This window comes from Candida dubliniensis, chromosome 2, assembly GCF_000026945.1.
Source record: "Candida dubliniensis CD36 chromosome 2, complete sequence".
NCBI classification, from domain to species: domain Eukaryota; kingdom Fungi; phylum Ascomycota; class Pichiomycetes; order Serinales; family Debaryomycetaceae; genus Candida; species Candida dubliniensis.
In genome coordinates, this window is record NC_012861.1 from 230,672 (window position 1) to 243,318 (window position 12,647).

The following is a 12,647-nucleotide window of genomic DNA, read 5'->3' on the forward strand; positions in this document are numbered from 1 at the left end:
TTTTGATTTTGATTTTGATTTTGATATTTATATTGTTTTATTTCATTAATTAGGGAGTTACATATATATATACATATTTATACCAATATAAGTTTATAACATAGCAGAGATTGTGTGTGTGTGTGAGTGCGAATGTACCATTTTTTTTTTTTTCCACCAACATTGGATAAAGGTTTTAATAATGATGATTTGAGTGGCAACATATACAGAAGAAGAAGAGGAAAAAAAAAAAAAAAAAAACCAGCTCAAAAACAATTTATCATTCTTCCAACACAACAACCCTATCAAAAAAAACCTCATCATGTCAGCAATGGATATAGATACTGAAGTTTCTACAGTTTTAGCAACAATTAGACTGGAATCAGATAATGCTGAATTAAATCATATTATTTATCAACTAGAAGATTTTTATGAACGTAAATTATGGCATCAATTAACTCAAGTATTAGACCAAATTTATTATACATTTGATCCTACTGTGATTACACTTCAATTGAAAAATAGACTTTATAATTTATTTATTAGACAATTCCAATTGAAATTAAATCCAATTAAAGTTGTTGATTATTTATTGGAATCATATGAAGAACCTCAAGAAATTTTATCAACATTATTAACTTTAAAACAAGATTTTATTAATGATTTGAAAAAAACTCATAATTATAAAGATGATGAAGATCCAGAATTTAAACAATTAATTCAAGATAATGAAGCCATTATATATGTTAATTTACAAATTTCTCGTTGTTATTTACGTTTACAACAATTAAATAATGCTGAAGATATTTTAATTGATGTAGCACCAAAATTTGAAAGTTTGAATACCAATTTAAATGCTAAAATTAATGCTGCTTATTATTTAGAAAAAACTGAAAATGCAAGAATTTTGAATAATTATAATAGTTATTATTCTAATGGATTATTATATTTATCTTCAGTAACTAATTTAACTGATGAAGAAAGAGTTAAATTACGTTATGAATTATGTATTGCTGCCTTATTGGGTGATAAAATTTATAATTTTGGAGAATTAATATTACATGATATTTTCCAAGAAATTAATGAACAAAGTTCTCCATATAATTGGTTATATCAATTAATTATCAATTTGAATTCTGGTAATGTCAAACAATTCAATCATTGGTTAACAATAGCTGTGAAAAAAGCTCCTATATTGGAACAATATCAAATTTTTTTAAAAGAAAAATTAACTATTATGGCATTATTAGAATTAGTATCAGCAAATAAAAAATTATCATTTAATGTCATTAGTGAAAAAACTGATACTCCTATTGATCAAATTGAATTAGTAATAATTAAAACCATGTCATTACATTTAATTGAAGGTTATATTAATCAAGATCAACAATATGTGGTTGTATCTTGGATTCAACCAAGAATTTTGAATTTGGATCAAGTTAAAAATTTAATTCAAAATGTGGAGCATTTGAGTAAAAATATTTCCTTAGTTTGTGAAAAATTTTAACCACCCCCAACATGGCACAAGTAGTTGATATATATAATTATATATATATATATCTACAATTGACACGTTAGCTGTACAAATTTGATGCAAAAAAAAAAAAAAAAAAAAAAGATATAACTTGTAGAGAAAATCAAATATACTCAATTCTACCTAGTTTCATAAATGTTGACAGTAACCACACACCTATTCCCATATACAGTAGAAAACAATATATATATATATATATATAAACACAACTCACTTTTCAAAATAAAAACATCAATCATTTTGAAGATTTTTTAACGATTTCCCAATCACCATTTTTAAGCTTAGATAATTTAAATTGATCATCACTATTATAATCAACATGAGGAATATCCCATTTCAAACATTTACATAAATATGATACCACATCATCACATAATCCAAGAAGTTGTAAATTAAACCCTCTATCAGGAATAGGATCTTTATTAATTAATATTTTCGGAACTTTATAAGGAACTTTATCAATAATACTCGCCACTGGTTCCACTTTTAATGAAGTTCCTATAACCAAAAATAAATCAATTTGTTGTAAATCTTTATCAATTAATGTATGAAATCTTTCCGGTAGATCTTCACCGAAAAAAGTAATAGTTGGTTTAATTGCTCCAAAATGGATTGGAGCTTGTTGAGTATTTTTCCAACAAATAGCACATCGAGGAATTTGTTGTCGTCTAATATGATTAAAAATTTTTTCTCCAGAAAATGTTCCTTGACATGAAACACATTTAGCTCGAGCAAATGATCCATGACATTGAACCAATTTTTCTGATTTTAATCCAGCTCGTTGTTCTAAATTATCAATATTTTGAGTATAATTTCGTAAAAGTTTATTTTTATCCTGTAATAATTTTAAAAATGAATGTAATAAACTAAATTTTCCTTCTGGTGGTAATACTAAATGAGCAATAGAATAAAATAATCCTGGTTCTCTCATAAATGTTTGTAAATCGAAAACTTTTTGAGGATCATTAAGATTTAATTTAGATAATTGATTATATAACCCTTTAAATGATCTAAAATCTGGTATACCTAATGAAGTAGATATTCCTGCTCCAGTAACAACAATGATTCTTTTAGCTTTAGATAAATCAGAAATAAGATCAGGTAGTTTATATTTAAATGGGGTCATTTTCATGGTTCGCCTAGAGGGACGTATTTCTCTATCAAATTCAAATTCATTTTCATTTTCATTTTCATTCTCAGATTGATAGTCATCCACATCCATTGCGTCATCATCATCATCATTATCATCAATTTCTCCCAAATCCAGTTCCATATCCACTTTGGGTTCTAATTGTGCCGAATCATTTAACATCAACTTTAACAAAATATACGCCAACTCTTTTAATGTCAAAATCGGGTAATCTTGGATTGCTTTTTTGGGGTACCCTAAATTTAAAATCAAAACACATATATCGCGTTTGGTCATTGATTGAGTAATTTCCGTTCGAAGAAATGATAAAGCCCCTTCTCGATGAATAAACAGTCGATATTTGTTTCGAAGTTCCAAATCAGGTTCAAATGTTTCTATAAATTTACCATCAAAATCATTTATGTCATTATTGGTTCGAAGATGGGAAGGTGTAGGTGTAGGTGTAATAATTCCTTTAGTTGGTGTGGTACGAGGCACACTTTTACCACTACTAGCAGCGGTCGTAGCAGGAACACTAGTGGTCGTAGCAACTCCACCACTTTGACGTTGGATTGTTTGTGCCCCAAAAGTTGTCATTACTGTAAGGATCTAATAAATAACTGAAACGTGACTATTACAAAAAAAGAAAAAAGAAAAATAACTTAACACTCGTGAGTATATCCTCCGATGGGGATAGGGTGTTATAATGTTTTGATTTATATTGGTATCTTTTTTTTTCCTTCTTTCTTTTTTTTTTTTTTTTTTTTTTTTTCCCGTACCAACAGAAAGAGATTTATAAGCAGCACAAAATATATTTTTTTTCTACAACAGAAAAGAAATTCTTGTACGCACTTTCTTAGTTCGCCAGGGAGGGGCGTGGGACGTGTTGTTGTATTAAAAGGACACGAATTCAATTATACGTAGGCTCGTGCCAGAAAGAAAAAAAAAAAAAAAAGAGACAAGGCACCAATAGTAATACTGCTGCTAGTACCTTATTTTTTTTTGGTTGTCCGTCGTCTAAGATTTAGGGCGCGGTTCAAAAAAAAAGAAAATAGTACCATTGTGTTGGTCGCGTTTGTGGTCCCTGTTAACCCGGCAATTATTCAATTACGGTTCTAGATTTAAAGATGCTATAGCATATTGTTTGTGCCCACAACAAATAGTCTCATAGTTTATAAAGAACTCACCCCAATGGGTAAACCAACAATGCTCCTAGTTTGATTTCATTATTCAACCAATAGATCATGCAATGCTTGGGCTATTTTAAGCCCTGAGGATGTTGGTCGGGGTTTACAATGATTGGTGTACAAAACTATTGTAATAAATACCTATTTCGTATCTGCAATGTTGGATTTTGTCCAATCTAAAACTACATTCATTCTCTTGGAGCTTCTGGAGAACTCCTACAGTGGCACTTCTAAGAATAACCCTTTGCTACCAAAACAAACCTAATCTTTTCTTTTTTCTTCGAATAACAAAATAATTAACAGTGAACAATTACTTCTAGTCGTATTTACCCTGCTACTTCCTCGTTTATTAACAACAATAACCAAATTATTTTACCAGTGGTTGCAGGTCCCTCTCCTCCTCCTTTTCCTCCTCCACCAAAGTGGTCATAATAATAGTTTATCCGCCGGCTACGCTGGAAGAAAAAAAAAACAAAAAAAAAAAATTTGATGAGGCAAAAAATCGCACTCGAAAATTTGATTTCGCTGATTGATTGATTGATGTAAGAAATCCTAATAGACCAAAAAAAAAAAAAAAAAAAAGTAGAGCAAGACCTACACCAACCAACTGACATACCAAGTCATACCCACAATTATGAAGTTTTTGTTTGTCTCATTGATACTTTATGTTGGTTTTGTACTAGCCAATTTAGCTAGATTTGATGAGAATAGTTTTTCCCAAGTATGTTCGGGAATGTATTCAAAACAAGATTGGGGTGGATCATTCAAACCACACATTGGATTGACATTAAATCAATACAATGATTTCAAATATGATCCGAAAAATAAAGATCAAGAAGTGGATAAAGATATTTCTGTTAGTTATATTATTTTTGAATATAAAGATTTAGTGAATATTGGGGCTGATTTGGGTAATGGACAATACAAATTTATTTGTGATGATACTGCCATTAATGACTTCAAAGTTTGTGACGAAAAGCAAAAGGGTAAATTTATTGTCAATAAAAATGTCACTAATAGTACTATATTGACAGCGCAATTGACTCATTTAGGACAAGCAAACATCAATTATCCCGTTAACGTGACGGGATATTATTGTATCTCAACATTTTCTCAATATAAAGAAACCGTTTATAGAGGAGAAGTGAATTTTCAAAATGCATTTGGTCAATTAAGTGCTAGTGAAATCCCTAAATTACCAGCTTATGGTATTTTGGCCATTTGTTATGCAATTGCCTTGGCATTATTTGGATTCCAATTTTTCAAAAAAAGAAAGGAGAATCAAATTTTACCTTTACAAAGATATTTATTAGCCATGTTGGGATTTTTAACTTTTGACACGGTTGTAGTGTGGTCATATTATGATTTGGTCAATAGAATCGAATCTCCTAGTAGTGGATTTGCTCGGTTTTATATGATATTCCTTACATTATTAAATGCTGCTAAAATCACTTTTTCATTCTTTTTATTATTATGTATTTCCCTTGGTTATGGGGTTGTTAAATTAAAATTGGATAAAAAAGTCATGTTTGGTTGTAAAATCTTGGCTGCATTTAACTTTGTTGCTTCATTTGTTTATTTATTCTTCAATTATTATGGTGGTTCATCAAATGCCTTGGTATCTACTGATAGTATTGACACTGCTGCATCGGGAAGCTTTTTAGGGTTATTACCAATTATCCCTATTGCCATTATCTTATCCATCTATTATGTAACAATTTTGGCTTCCATAAGGAAAACAACTGAAAGTTTACACAAACAACGTCAAATTATCAAATTGAATTTATATCAAAACTTGTTTAAAATCATTTTTGGATCAGTTATACTAACATTTTTGGGTTTAACATTATCATCATTTGTTTATTTAAGTATGTCTTCCACAGAAATGTTTGAACAACATTGGAAAGGATCATTTTTCATTTATGATTTTTGGCCAAGTGTTGTATTTTTCATAGTGTTTATGGCAATTGCTTGGCTTTGGAGACCAACTGAAACAAGTTATATGCTTGCTATTTCGTCTCAAGTAGCCAATGATGATGAAAATGGTGAATACCAACAAGGTATGGAATTAGATACTTTCTCACTAATGAGTCATAGTGATGATGAAGAACATAATCCTCAAAGACAAGTTGAACGTGATAGTTTTGAATTACCTAGTAAAAATATTCAACCAGAAAATCCTCCACAATATGATCAATTGAGTACTCATGAACCACACGAAGCTCCAAGTAATACCTTGTTTGAATTGGGTGAAGACGATGAAATTAGTGATCATGAAGGAGATAATAGATTGAAAGATCACAAGCATAAAGAATAGTTTTAAGTAGAATAAATATTGATAACTACTAAGAAAAAAAAAAATAAAAATAAAAATAAAAATAAAAATGCATTTATTACACTGATTTTGATGGTTAAAAGTGACGTAGAATTATGTTTTAAAAGAAAAATAAAACTGAATAGAAACAAACTTATAAATAAAGAAAGCAAATGAACGGAATGAATGAATGAATGAATGAAAGAGCAATCAACCAACCAAGTAAAGACACATATCATAGGTCACACATCTTCATCTAACCTCTTCATGAGTTTTATTTCAACTTCACCAAATTTTTCTAATAGATCACTGTAAAATTTAATATTTTGATCACAGAGACCAAGCATTGAGCTCTTAATTTCCGTTTTATTAAATTTTTCCCAATTTGGATACTCTTCATTGATGATTTTATTCGTCAATTCAGTTAAAAGTTTTGTTTCCTTAGCAATTTCTTGTTCCAAATTTTTAATCTTATCAGGTTTGTTAGATCCAATAGTACTTGAAGTAGATAATGTATCCTTAATAAGTTGTGTGGTATTATTTACAATACCTCCTTGATAGGAACTGATTACTGGATTGGGAGGTTGATGACTAGTATTATAATGACCACCCAGATTAGCTAATTCCTTATTCAAAAAATCTTGCAATACTGCTAAATCAGTAGATTTATCATTTTTTAATTTAATCAATTGAATAAATCTTAAACAAAATTTCGCTAGATCTTGTAATGAAACCAAAAAATTCTCATCAACATATCGATACATTTCATTATAAGATTTCAGAAAATAACTCAAAGAATCAGAAAAAATCTTGAAATTAGTTGTCATGGCGGAATCTTCACCTTTTTGTACTGAAGACAATTTCAAAATTTGACTCAGAAATTGATCATAATCAACACCTAATTCATGATTCTTTTTGTTTAATTTAGTAAATATTTTATCCAATTTGATTAAGTTTTCATATAATTTCTTTAACTTGTCATTAATCTCTAAAATATCTTTATTGGTTTCTTTCTTATGTTTTGATGGAGTTAAAAAATTCATCACCGTCTCAGTTATTAAATCTTCATTAACCACTCGGCCAACAATCCCAGATTCTTCCGAGCTCGAATCCTTAATTTTCAACGATGTCGTAAATGTTGCCCAATCATTAGAATTAGAAATAAATAAATGAAATATTGACAGTTGAGACAAAATCTTATGTTGTAAGATGAATCTAACGAATCGATCCAATGAATGTAATCTTTTATGAACAAATTCCGAACTAAATGTATCACCAGTCAAATATTTAAAATTCAGTTTTGAAGGTAATGGAGGAATCATCACCGTAGGAAAATCATTACTTAAACTTTCATACAAGTATCGGAAATCCCCATATCTTCTTCTAACACTGAATGTCAAATATTCTTCACCTTGTTTCGGTTTTTTCTCTTTAGTCAACTTTAATATAGATGGATTATTGGTTGTGGTAGTGACCAAATATGAAATAAAAGGTTTTGATGCAGTATCCAAATCACGATTAGGATGAGTCACAGTAGTCTTTATAGAATACTTTTCATAGTAAGTAATGTCAACATATCCAGTAGGTTGTGGAATTGGTGGTTCTTCATCATTCACAACAGCAATATCGTTTGAAGGGGGTTGAATGGGCGCTGGCTCTTGTTGTATAGGTACAGATTCTTCTTTCTCTTGCAGTGCAATTGGTTCCTTTGTTTGAGGATTTGCAGGTAACAACAATGAATTTGTTGGGTCGTCATCACTGTTACTAATTTGATTAGCACCATCATTCAGCTCTTTATTCCCGTTATCACCATCATCATCATTTATTTGAGTTGATTCCAATTGCTCTGTCACTTCTTTAGGTGAATCATCAGCATCCGAGGTCTCTGTAGTTGACGGTGGAGATACTTTGTTGCCTGCTTTTTTCTTAGAGGATGATTTCTTAGACTTCTTAGATTTGGAAGATTTTGGTTTAATATTTGTATCTGTTGGAGTGTCATTAGCATTTTTGCCATCTTCCCTATCCCACTGAATAGAAGTAAATTGATCTTCGGAACTCATATTTGGATTAGGTAGTGAACTTTGATAGTGGAAAAAAAAAGGAAGTAGTTGTATACGGGAAAAATGCGGCAAAAGAAGAATTGATTTAATTAAAAAGGGGAATTGGTAATTATTGTTATTGTTGTTGTTGTGGTGGTCGTGAATTGGTATTATCTATGGCGTGTATTTCTTACTAGATTCGTTGGAGAATGTGTGATGTTTACCAGCCAAAAGGAGGAGAGGGAAAAAAAAAAAAAAAAACATACACTCTTATCAAACTTTGGTCGTGTACCACCAACTTTCAATTCGAGTATTGATTTCCAATTAACTACAATTCATTTAGTTTTATTAGCTTTTTTTTACCAGCATTAATTTGACTAGATAAGATAGCCTTTTTAGAAAAACTTTTAAATGCAGAAACAAATATGAATATAGAAATACAAATATAAAACAAAACAATCATACGGAGCAAAAAAAACCCTATAATATCTAACTACAATATCAACCACACACAGGAACCTACCAAAGAAGCACCAATGATAGCTGTAATAATACCTGCCCCGGCCCTATCACCACCATCTATCGATAAAGGTGTTGCATCACTAGTAAGTTTACCATAACCTGCTGCAGGATTACCAATGGAGGAACCACCTGTATCTGCTGTGTAAGGAGCTGGACGTTTATGAACCATCAAATTTTGCATCACCTCCAACGCTGACATTTGTTCACCTAACCCCCATTTACCATCCCAACCTTCCGACCAGTTAGTCCACGACAATCCACAGGTAACCCCATCTGAACCACCAGTACACGAACCAGCAGCCGCATTTGCTGAGTCAACTAACCATTTAGTGATGACAGGTTCAGTTTGAGGTACCAATACCGATGTTAACCCAAGGAATCGTGAAAAATACGCCTTGAATGACCTCTGATCATTATTACATGAATTTGAAGGTTGACAAGCAGCTTCATACATAACCATACTTCCAGTGATATTCTTGAAAAACACTTGAGCACTTTCTAATAATTTAATTGTATAATTGTACCATTTCTCTTCTTCGGTGTAATTGTACAAATATGCACATCCTGCTAACATAAGACCTTGGTTATAACTCCATTGGTATTTTGTGATATTAGAACAATTGTTGGCAACTTTAACCCCATCATAAACAAACCACCAATTCTGTTCCGTCAATAAACCAACTCCGTACATCCAGTCCCAAACTCTTTCTGCCCATACAACATACGAATCATTACCGGTGTATCTTGCTAATCTGGCCGCCAAATGGAAAAGTGCACCGTTGGAAACCGAGTTTTTGTAATCATAACCAGAATTCCATTGGAAAATTTGCCATCTCAATCCACCATTACATTCTTCTGTATCCCATCTTGCTTGCATAGTGTTGAAAACAGCTTGAGCTAAAGTTAACCACGCTTTAGTTGAGTCTTTTGGATTGGTGAAATTACGTTCTGCTGCTGCCATTACAGCTATACCCCAAAACGCTTGATCATCATTACCTTCAGTAGTAGATTGATTTAAAGGAATGTAATTGTCGTCATCACCCGTTTGGTATAATAATGCCTCAGTAATAAGAGGAACTAAAGTGTCATTATCAAAATAAAATGTGTAATCTATCAATGAACCCCATGCACCACCGGCTTCCCACCAATAGTAGGGCCAAGAAAACATACCAATCACACCACCATATTTATTACCATCGTAATAATCCAATAGACCTTTGGCAATGATGTTACAATCCTCACGGATAGTTGTTTCATTATTGGTGTCGAGCCAAATTGCATGCGAAAGGGATGAAAATAAAGATATTATTATATATGTTGAGAACTTCATGGTAAGCTCTAATACATATGAGTCTTTGTTCTTGTTATGGGTTTAACTGAGAAACAAAGCAAAAGTAAAAGTGGATCAAAGAAAAAGAAAGAGTAGTTTTCCAAACACAATATGTGATAATTATAGAAGGAAAAAAAATTTGCCAGAGAAAGAGAAAGAGAGTAAGAGAGGAAAAAAAAACAAACTTTTTGGTAGTAAAGTTGTAAAAGTAAGCTAAGTAAGTAATTTAGTAAACAATTGTTCGTTCTTCTTTCATTGTTTATATTGTGAGGAAAGAATCTCATTCTTCTACTTCCACTAAAAAAAAAAAAAGTTTCTTTTCAGCTTTGTTCCCTCTCGTTAGAAAAATGGGCGCGTTCTCGGTAAAGGGGGTGGTAGGCTAGGCTAGAGCTAGAGGTGGTGGAAGGAGAGAATGCGATAAAAGCGTTCCCGAAAAGTTCATTTTTTTTCCTCTGTTGCTGTCCCACACGCACAAGCTCTGTCACCTCTCCTCCGCCTCCCCCCCCCCACAAAGATCTGGCCGCCAAGAACTTACACAGCCCATTTAATCTAAAATCTTCAACACATAGTTACATAAAATACATCATTTTTATTTTACACAAATAAATATACACTTTTAAAATTGAAATACTGGATCCAAAACTTCTACTGTTGACTCTTTCTTAGAAAGAATATCATGATCATCTTCCTTGATAGTAATGTCATCTTTGTTTTCATTACTAACAAATGTAGTTGTTTGGTTGATATCATTTTCTGATTCATTGTCGTTCTCAATCGCTATACTCTCACTGGATTCATCTTCACTTGGCACGTGAGCCCCTTCAACATGAAGTTCCTCCTCTTCTTCAGTTTCACCAATAGGTTCGCTCTCATCTTTATTTCCTTGATTAACGTCACTTACTAATTCAGGGTCAGCCTCTTTACTCACGTCCATTTTATCGTCTACCTCTTCCTCTTCCTCTTGTTCTTTTTTGTTTTCTGGTTTTTCTTCATCAACGTCCATGTCATCAACACCGTTTTCCTCGTCAAGCTTGAAAACCTTTTCATAATTGACAAAATCAGCAATAAACGCATCCTTGTTCAATTCTTTGATAAAATTTTGCAACTCTTCATTATAAGTGTGGGACACAGAAACCAATTTATCATATACTAACCCGCCAGTAACCGCATTATAATCAAGATTAATGTTCTGGAAACTTGCAACTGGGGAGAACTCTTCCATCTGTAGTAATCCAAAAACAGCGGCAACTTTTTGTTTAAACTCAGTTGGATAAACAATATCACTTGGTCTATAGCTGGTATGATTCAATTTAATGACTAATAAATGATATTTCTTATTGAATACCAACGTAATCGAGGATTCTTTCAAATTTTTGATTTCGTCTTGCTCAGCAGATTTGGCAATATAACTAAACCCGCTTTTAATAGATGTTGTTGATTTAAATTCATTAATATTGGAATATTCTTGTTTATAAAGCAAACCTAAACAAGCAATTATTGGATCAATATATAATGCTCTTATATTACTCAACAAGTGACTTCGAAATTGTCTTTCATTCAACCTGATGCTTTGATATAGTGTGGTACGATCTTTAGTGTAAGCATCAAATCTGGACATGTTAGTTGTAAAGGCATCGTTAAACTCTTTTAAATAAACTAAATTTTTTATGTCTTTGTCAGAATGCAATTTCTCAAGTATAGTGGATAAATATTTTTGAAAATCATCAAATACATTATCGTTCGAATAAGGATCCAAGTTTGCTTTAATCACTTTAGCATCTTTAGGCGATTCGTTTTCATTACCCAATTCTGACAAAATTTTATAAAGATCTTCTTCATCGTCAACAACAGTTTCTTGCTGGTGATGCAACTGTTGGTGTGTTTGTTGTTGTTGTTGTTGCTGTTGGCGATGTTGATGATGTTGTTGGTGTTGTTGTTGTTGTTGCTGCTGCTGCTGAGGTTGTTGTTGTTGTTGCTTTCGAGATTTTGTTGGTGCTTGATTTCCATTATTATTTGTCTTCATTGTCATTTGGTACTTGGGACCAGCAGTATTTCCATTGGATGAAGAAACCACTTCGTTGGTATTATGATTATGAATAACTGGTGGTACATAATTTGGATTATTTAGCACTTTTGCTATCTCCACCTGGTAATTGAATGGTTTATTATGATACCTTTTAAAAAATTCATCCTTCAATAAACCTTCTTCTTCTATGTAATTTTCTGCCGATTGTTGTTCTCTAAATTGTTTCAACCCGTAAAGCATGGTTTCTTCCGCTAATGGTTTTCTCAGATTCTTTTTATTTCTTTCAATAATTCGACACTTGGCACAAGTTTTATACTGACGAACTTCTTCTGGCTCGTCATCAAGACGCTTTCTCTTACATCTACGACAACGACGAACATCCATGGTGTAAATTGAAGGGTTTTTTTATATTCGATTGATTGAAAGCTGGATTACTCTAACGACAAAGGTCTCTTAATTGGATACTACTTCTTTTTTTTTCTCACTGCGAGTTTTGGAAATGGAAATCTCTCTCTCTTAACTATCAACGATGAGATGTTGTAATACTTTTGGGGACAAGCACAAGGTGAGCAAAAAAAAAAAATTTC

At 31.9% G+C, this 12,647-nt stretch overlaps 6 protein-coding genes across 6 annotated transcripts; 2 read left to right on the forward strand and 4 right to left on the reverse strand. All coding sequences in view use genetic code 12, as the record gives it.

Moving 5' to 3' along the window:
• Window positions 1-301: 301 nt before the first annotated feature.
• CD36_16180 (26s proteasome regulatory subunit rpn9, putative) lies at window positions 302-1,486 on the forward strand (the record flags this gene model as incomplete). Its single annotated transcript, XM_002418053.1, has 1 exon — window positions 302-1,486. One exon carries the CDS (start codon window positions 302-304, stop codon window positions 1,484-1,486), a length of 1,185 nt encoding a protein of 394 aa, XP_002418098.1.
• Window positions 1,487-1,748: 262 nt separating this feature from the next.
• SIR2 (NAD-dependent histone deacetylase Sir2, putative) lies at window positions 1,749-3,239 on the reverse strand (the record flags this gene model as incomplete). Its single annotated transcript, XM_002418054.1, has 1 exon — window positions 1,749-3,239. One exon carries the CDS (start codon window positions 3,237-3,239, stop codon window positions 1,749-1,751), a length of 1,491 nt encoding a protein of 496 aa, XP_002418099.1.
• A 1,224-nt stretch (window positions 3,240-4,463) lies between these two features.
• On the forward strand, window positions 4,464-6,146 carry CD36_16200 (protein Ptm1 precursor, putative; the record flags this gene model as incomplete). The annotated part of the gene is made up of 1 exon (XM_002418055.1): window positions 4,464-6,146. One exon carries the CDS (start codon window positions 4,464-4,466, stop codon window positions 6,144-6,146), a length of 1,683 nt encoding a protein of 560 aa, XP_002418100.1.
• A 239-nt stretch (window positions 6,147-6,385) lies between these two features.
• Window positions 6,386-8,203, reverse strand: CD36_16210 (autophagy-related protein, putative; the record flags this gene model as incomplete). The annotated part of the gene is made up of 1 exon (XM_002418056.1): window positions 6,386-8,203. One exon carries the CDS (start codon window positions 8,201-8,203, stop codon window positions 6,386-6,388), a length of 1,818 nt encoding a protein of 605 aa, XP_002418101.1.
• Window positions 8,204-8,675: 472 nt separating this feature from the next.
• Window positions 8,676-10,034, reverse strand: CD36_16220 (defective cell wall protein, putative; the record flags this gene model as incomplete). The annotated part of the gene is made up of 1 exon (XM_002418057.1): window positions 8,676-10,034. One exon carries the CDS (start codon window positions 10,032-10,034, stop codon window positions 8,676-8,678), a length of 1,359 nt encoding a protein of 452 aa, XP_002418102.1.
• Window positions 10,035-10,650: 616 nt separating this feature from the next.
• CD36_16230 (conserved hypothetical protein) lies at window positions 10,651-12,444 on the reverse strand (the record flags this gene model as incomplete). The annotated part of the gene is made up of 1 exon (XM_002418058.1): window positions 10,651-12,444. One exon carries the CDS (start codon window positions 12,442-12,444, stop codon window positions 10,651-10,653), a length of 1,794 nt encoding a protein of 597 aa, XP_002418103.1.
• Window positions 12,445-12,647: the final 203 nt, after the last annotated feature.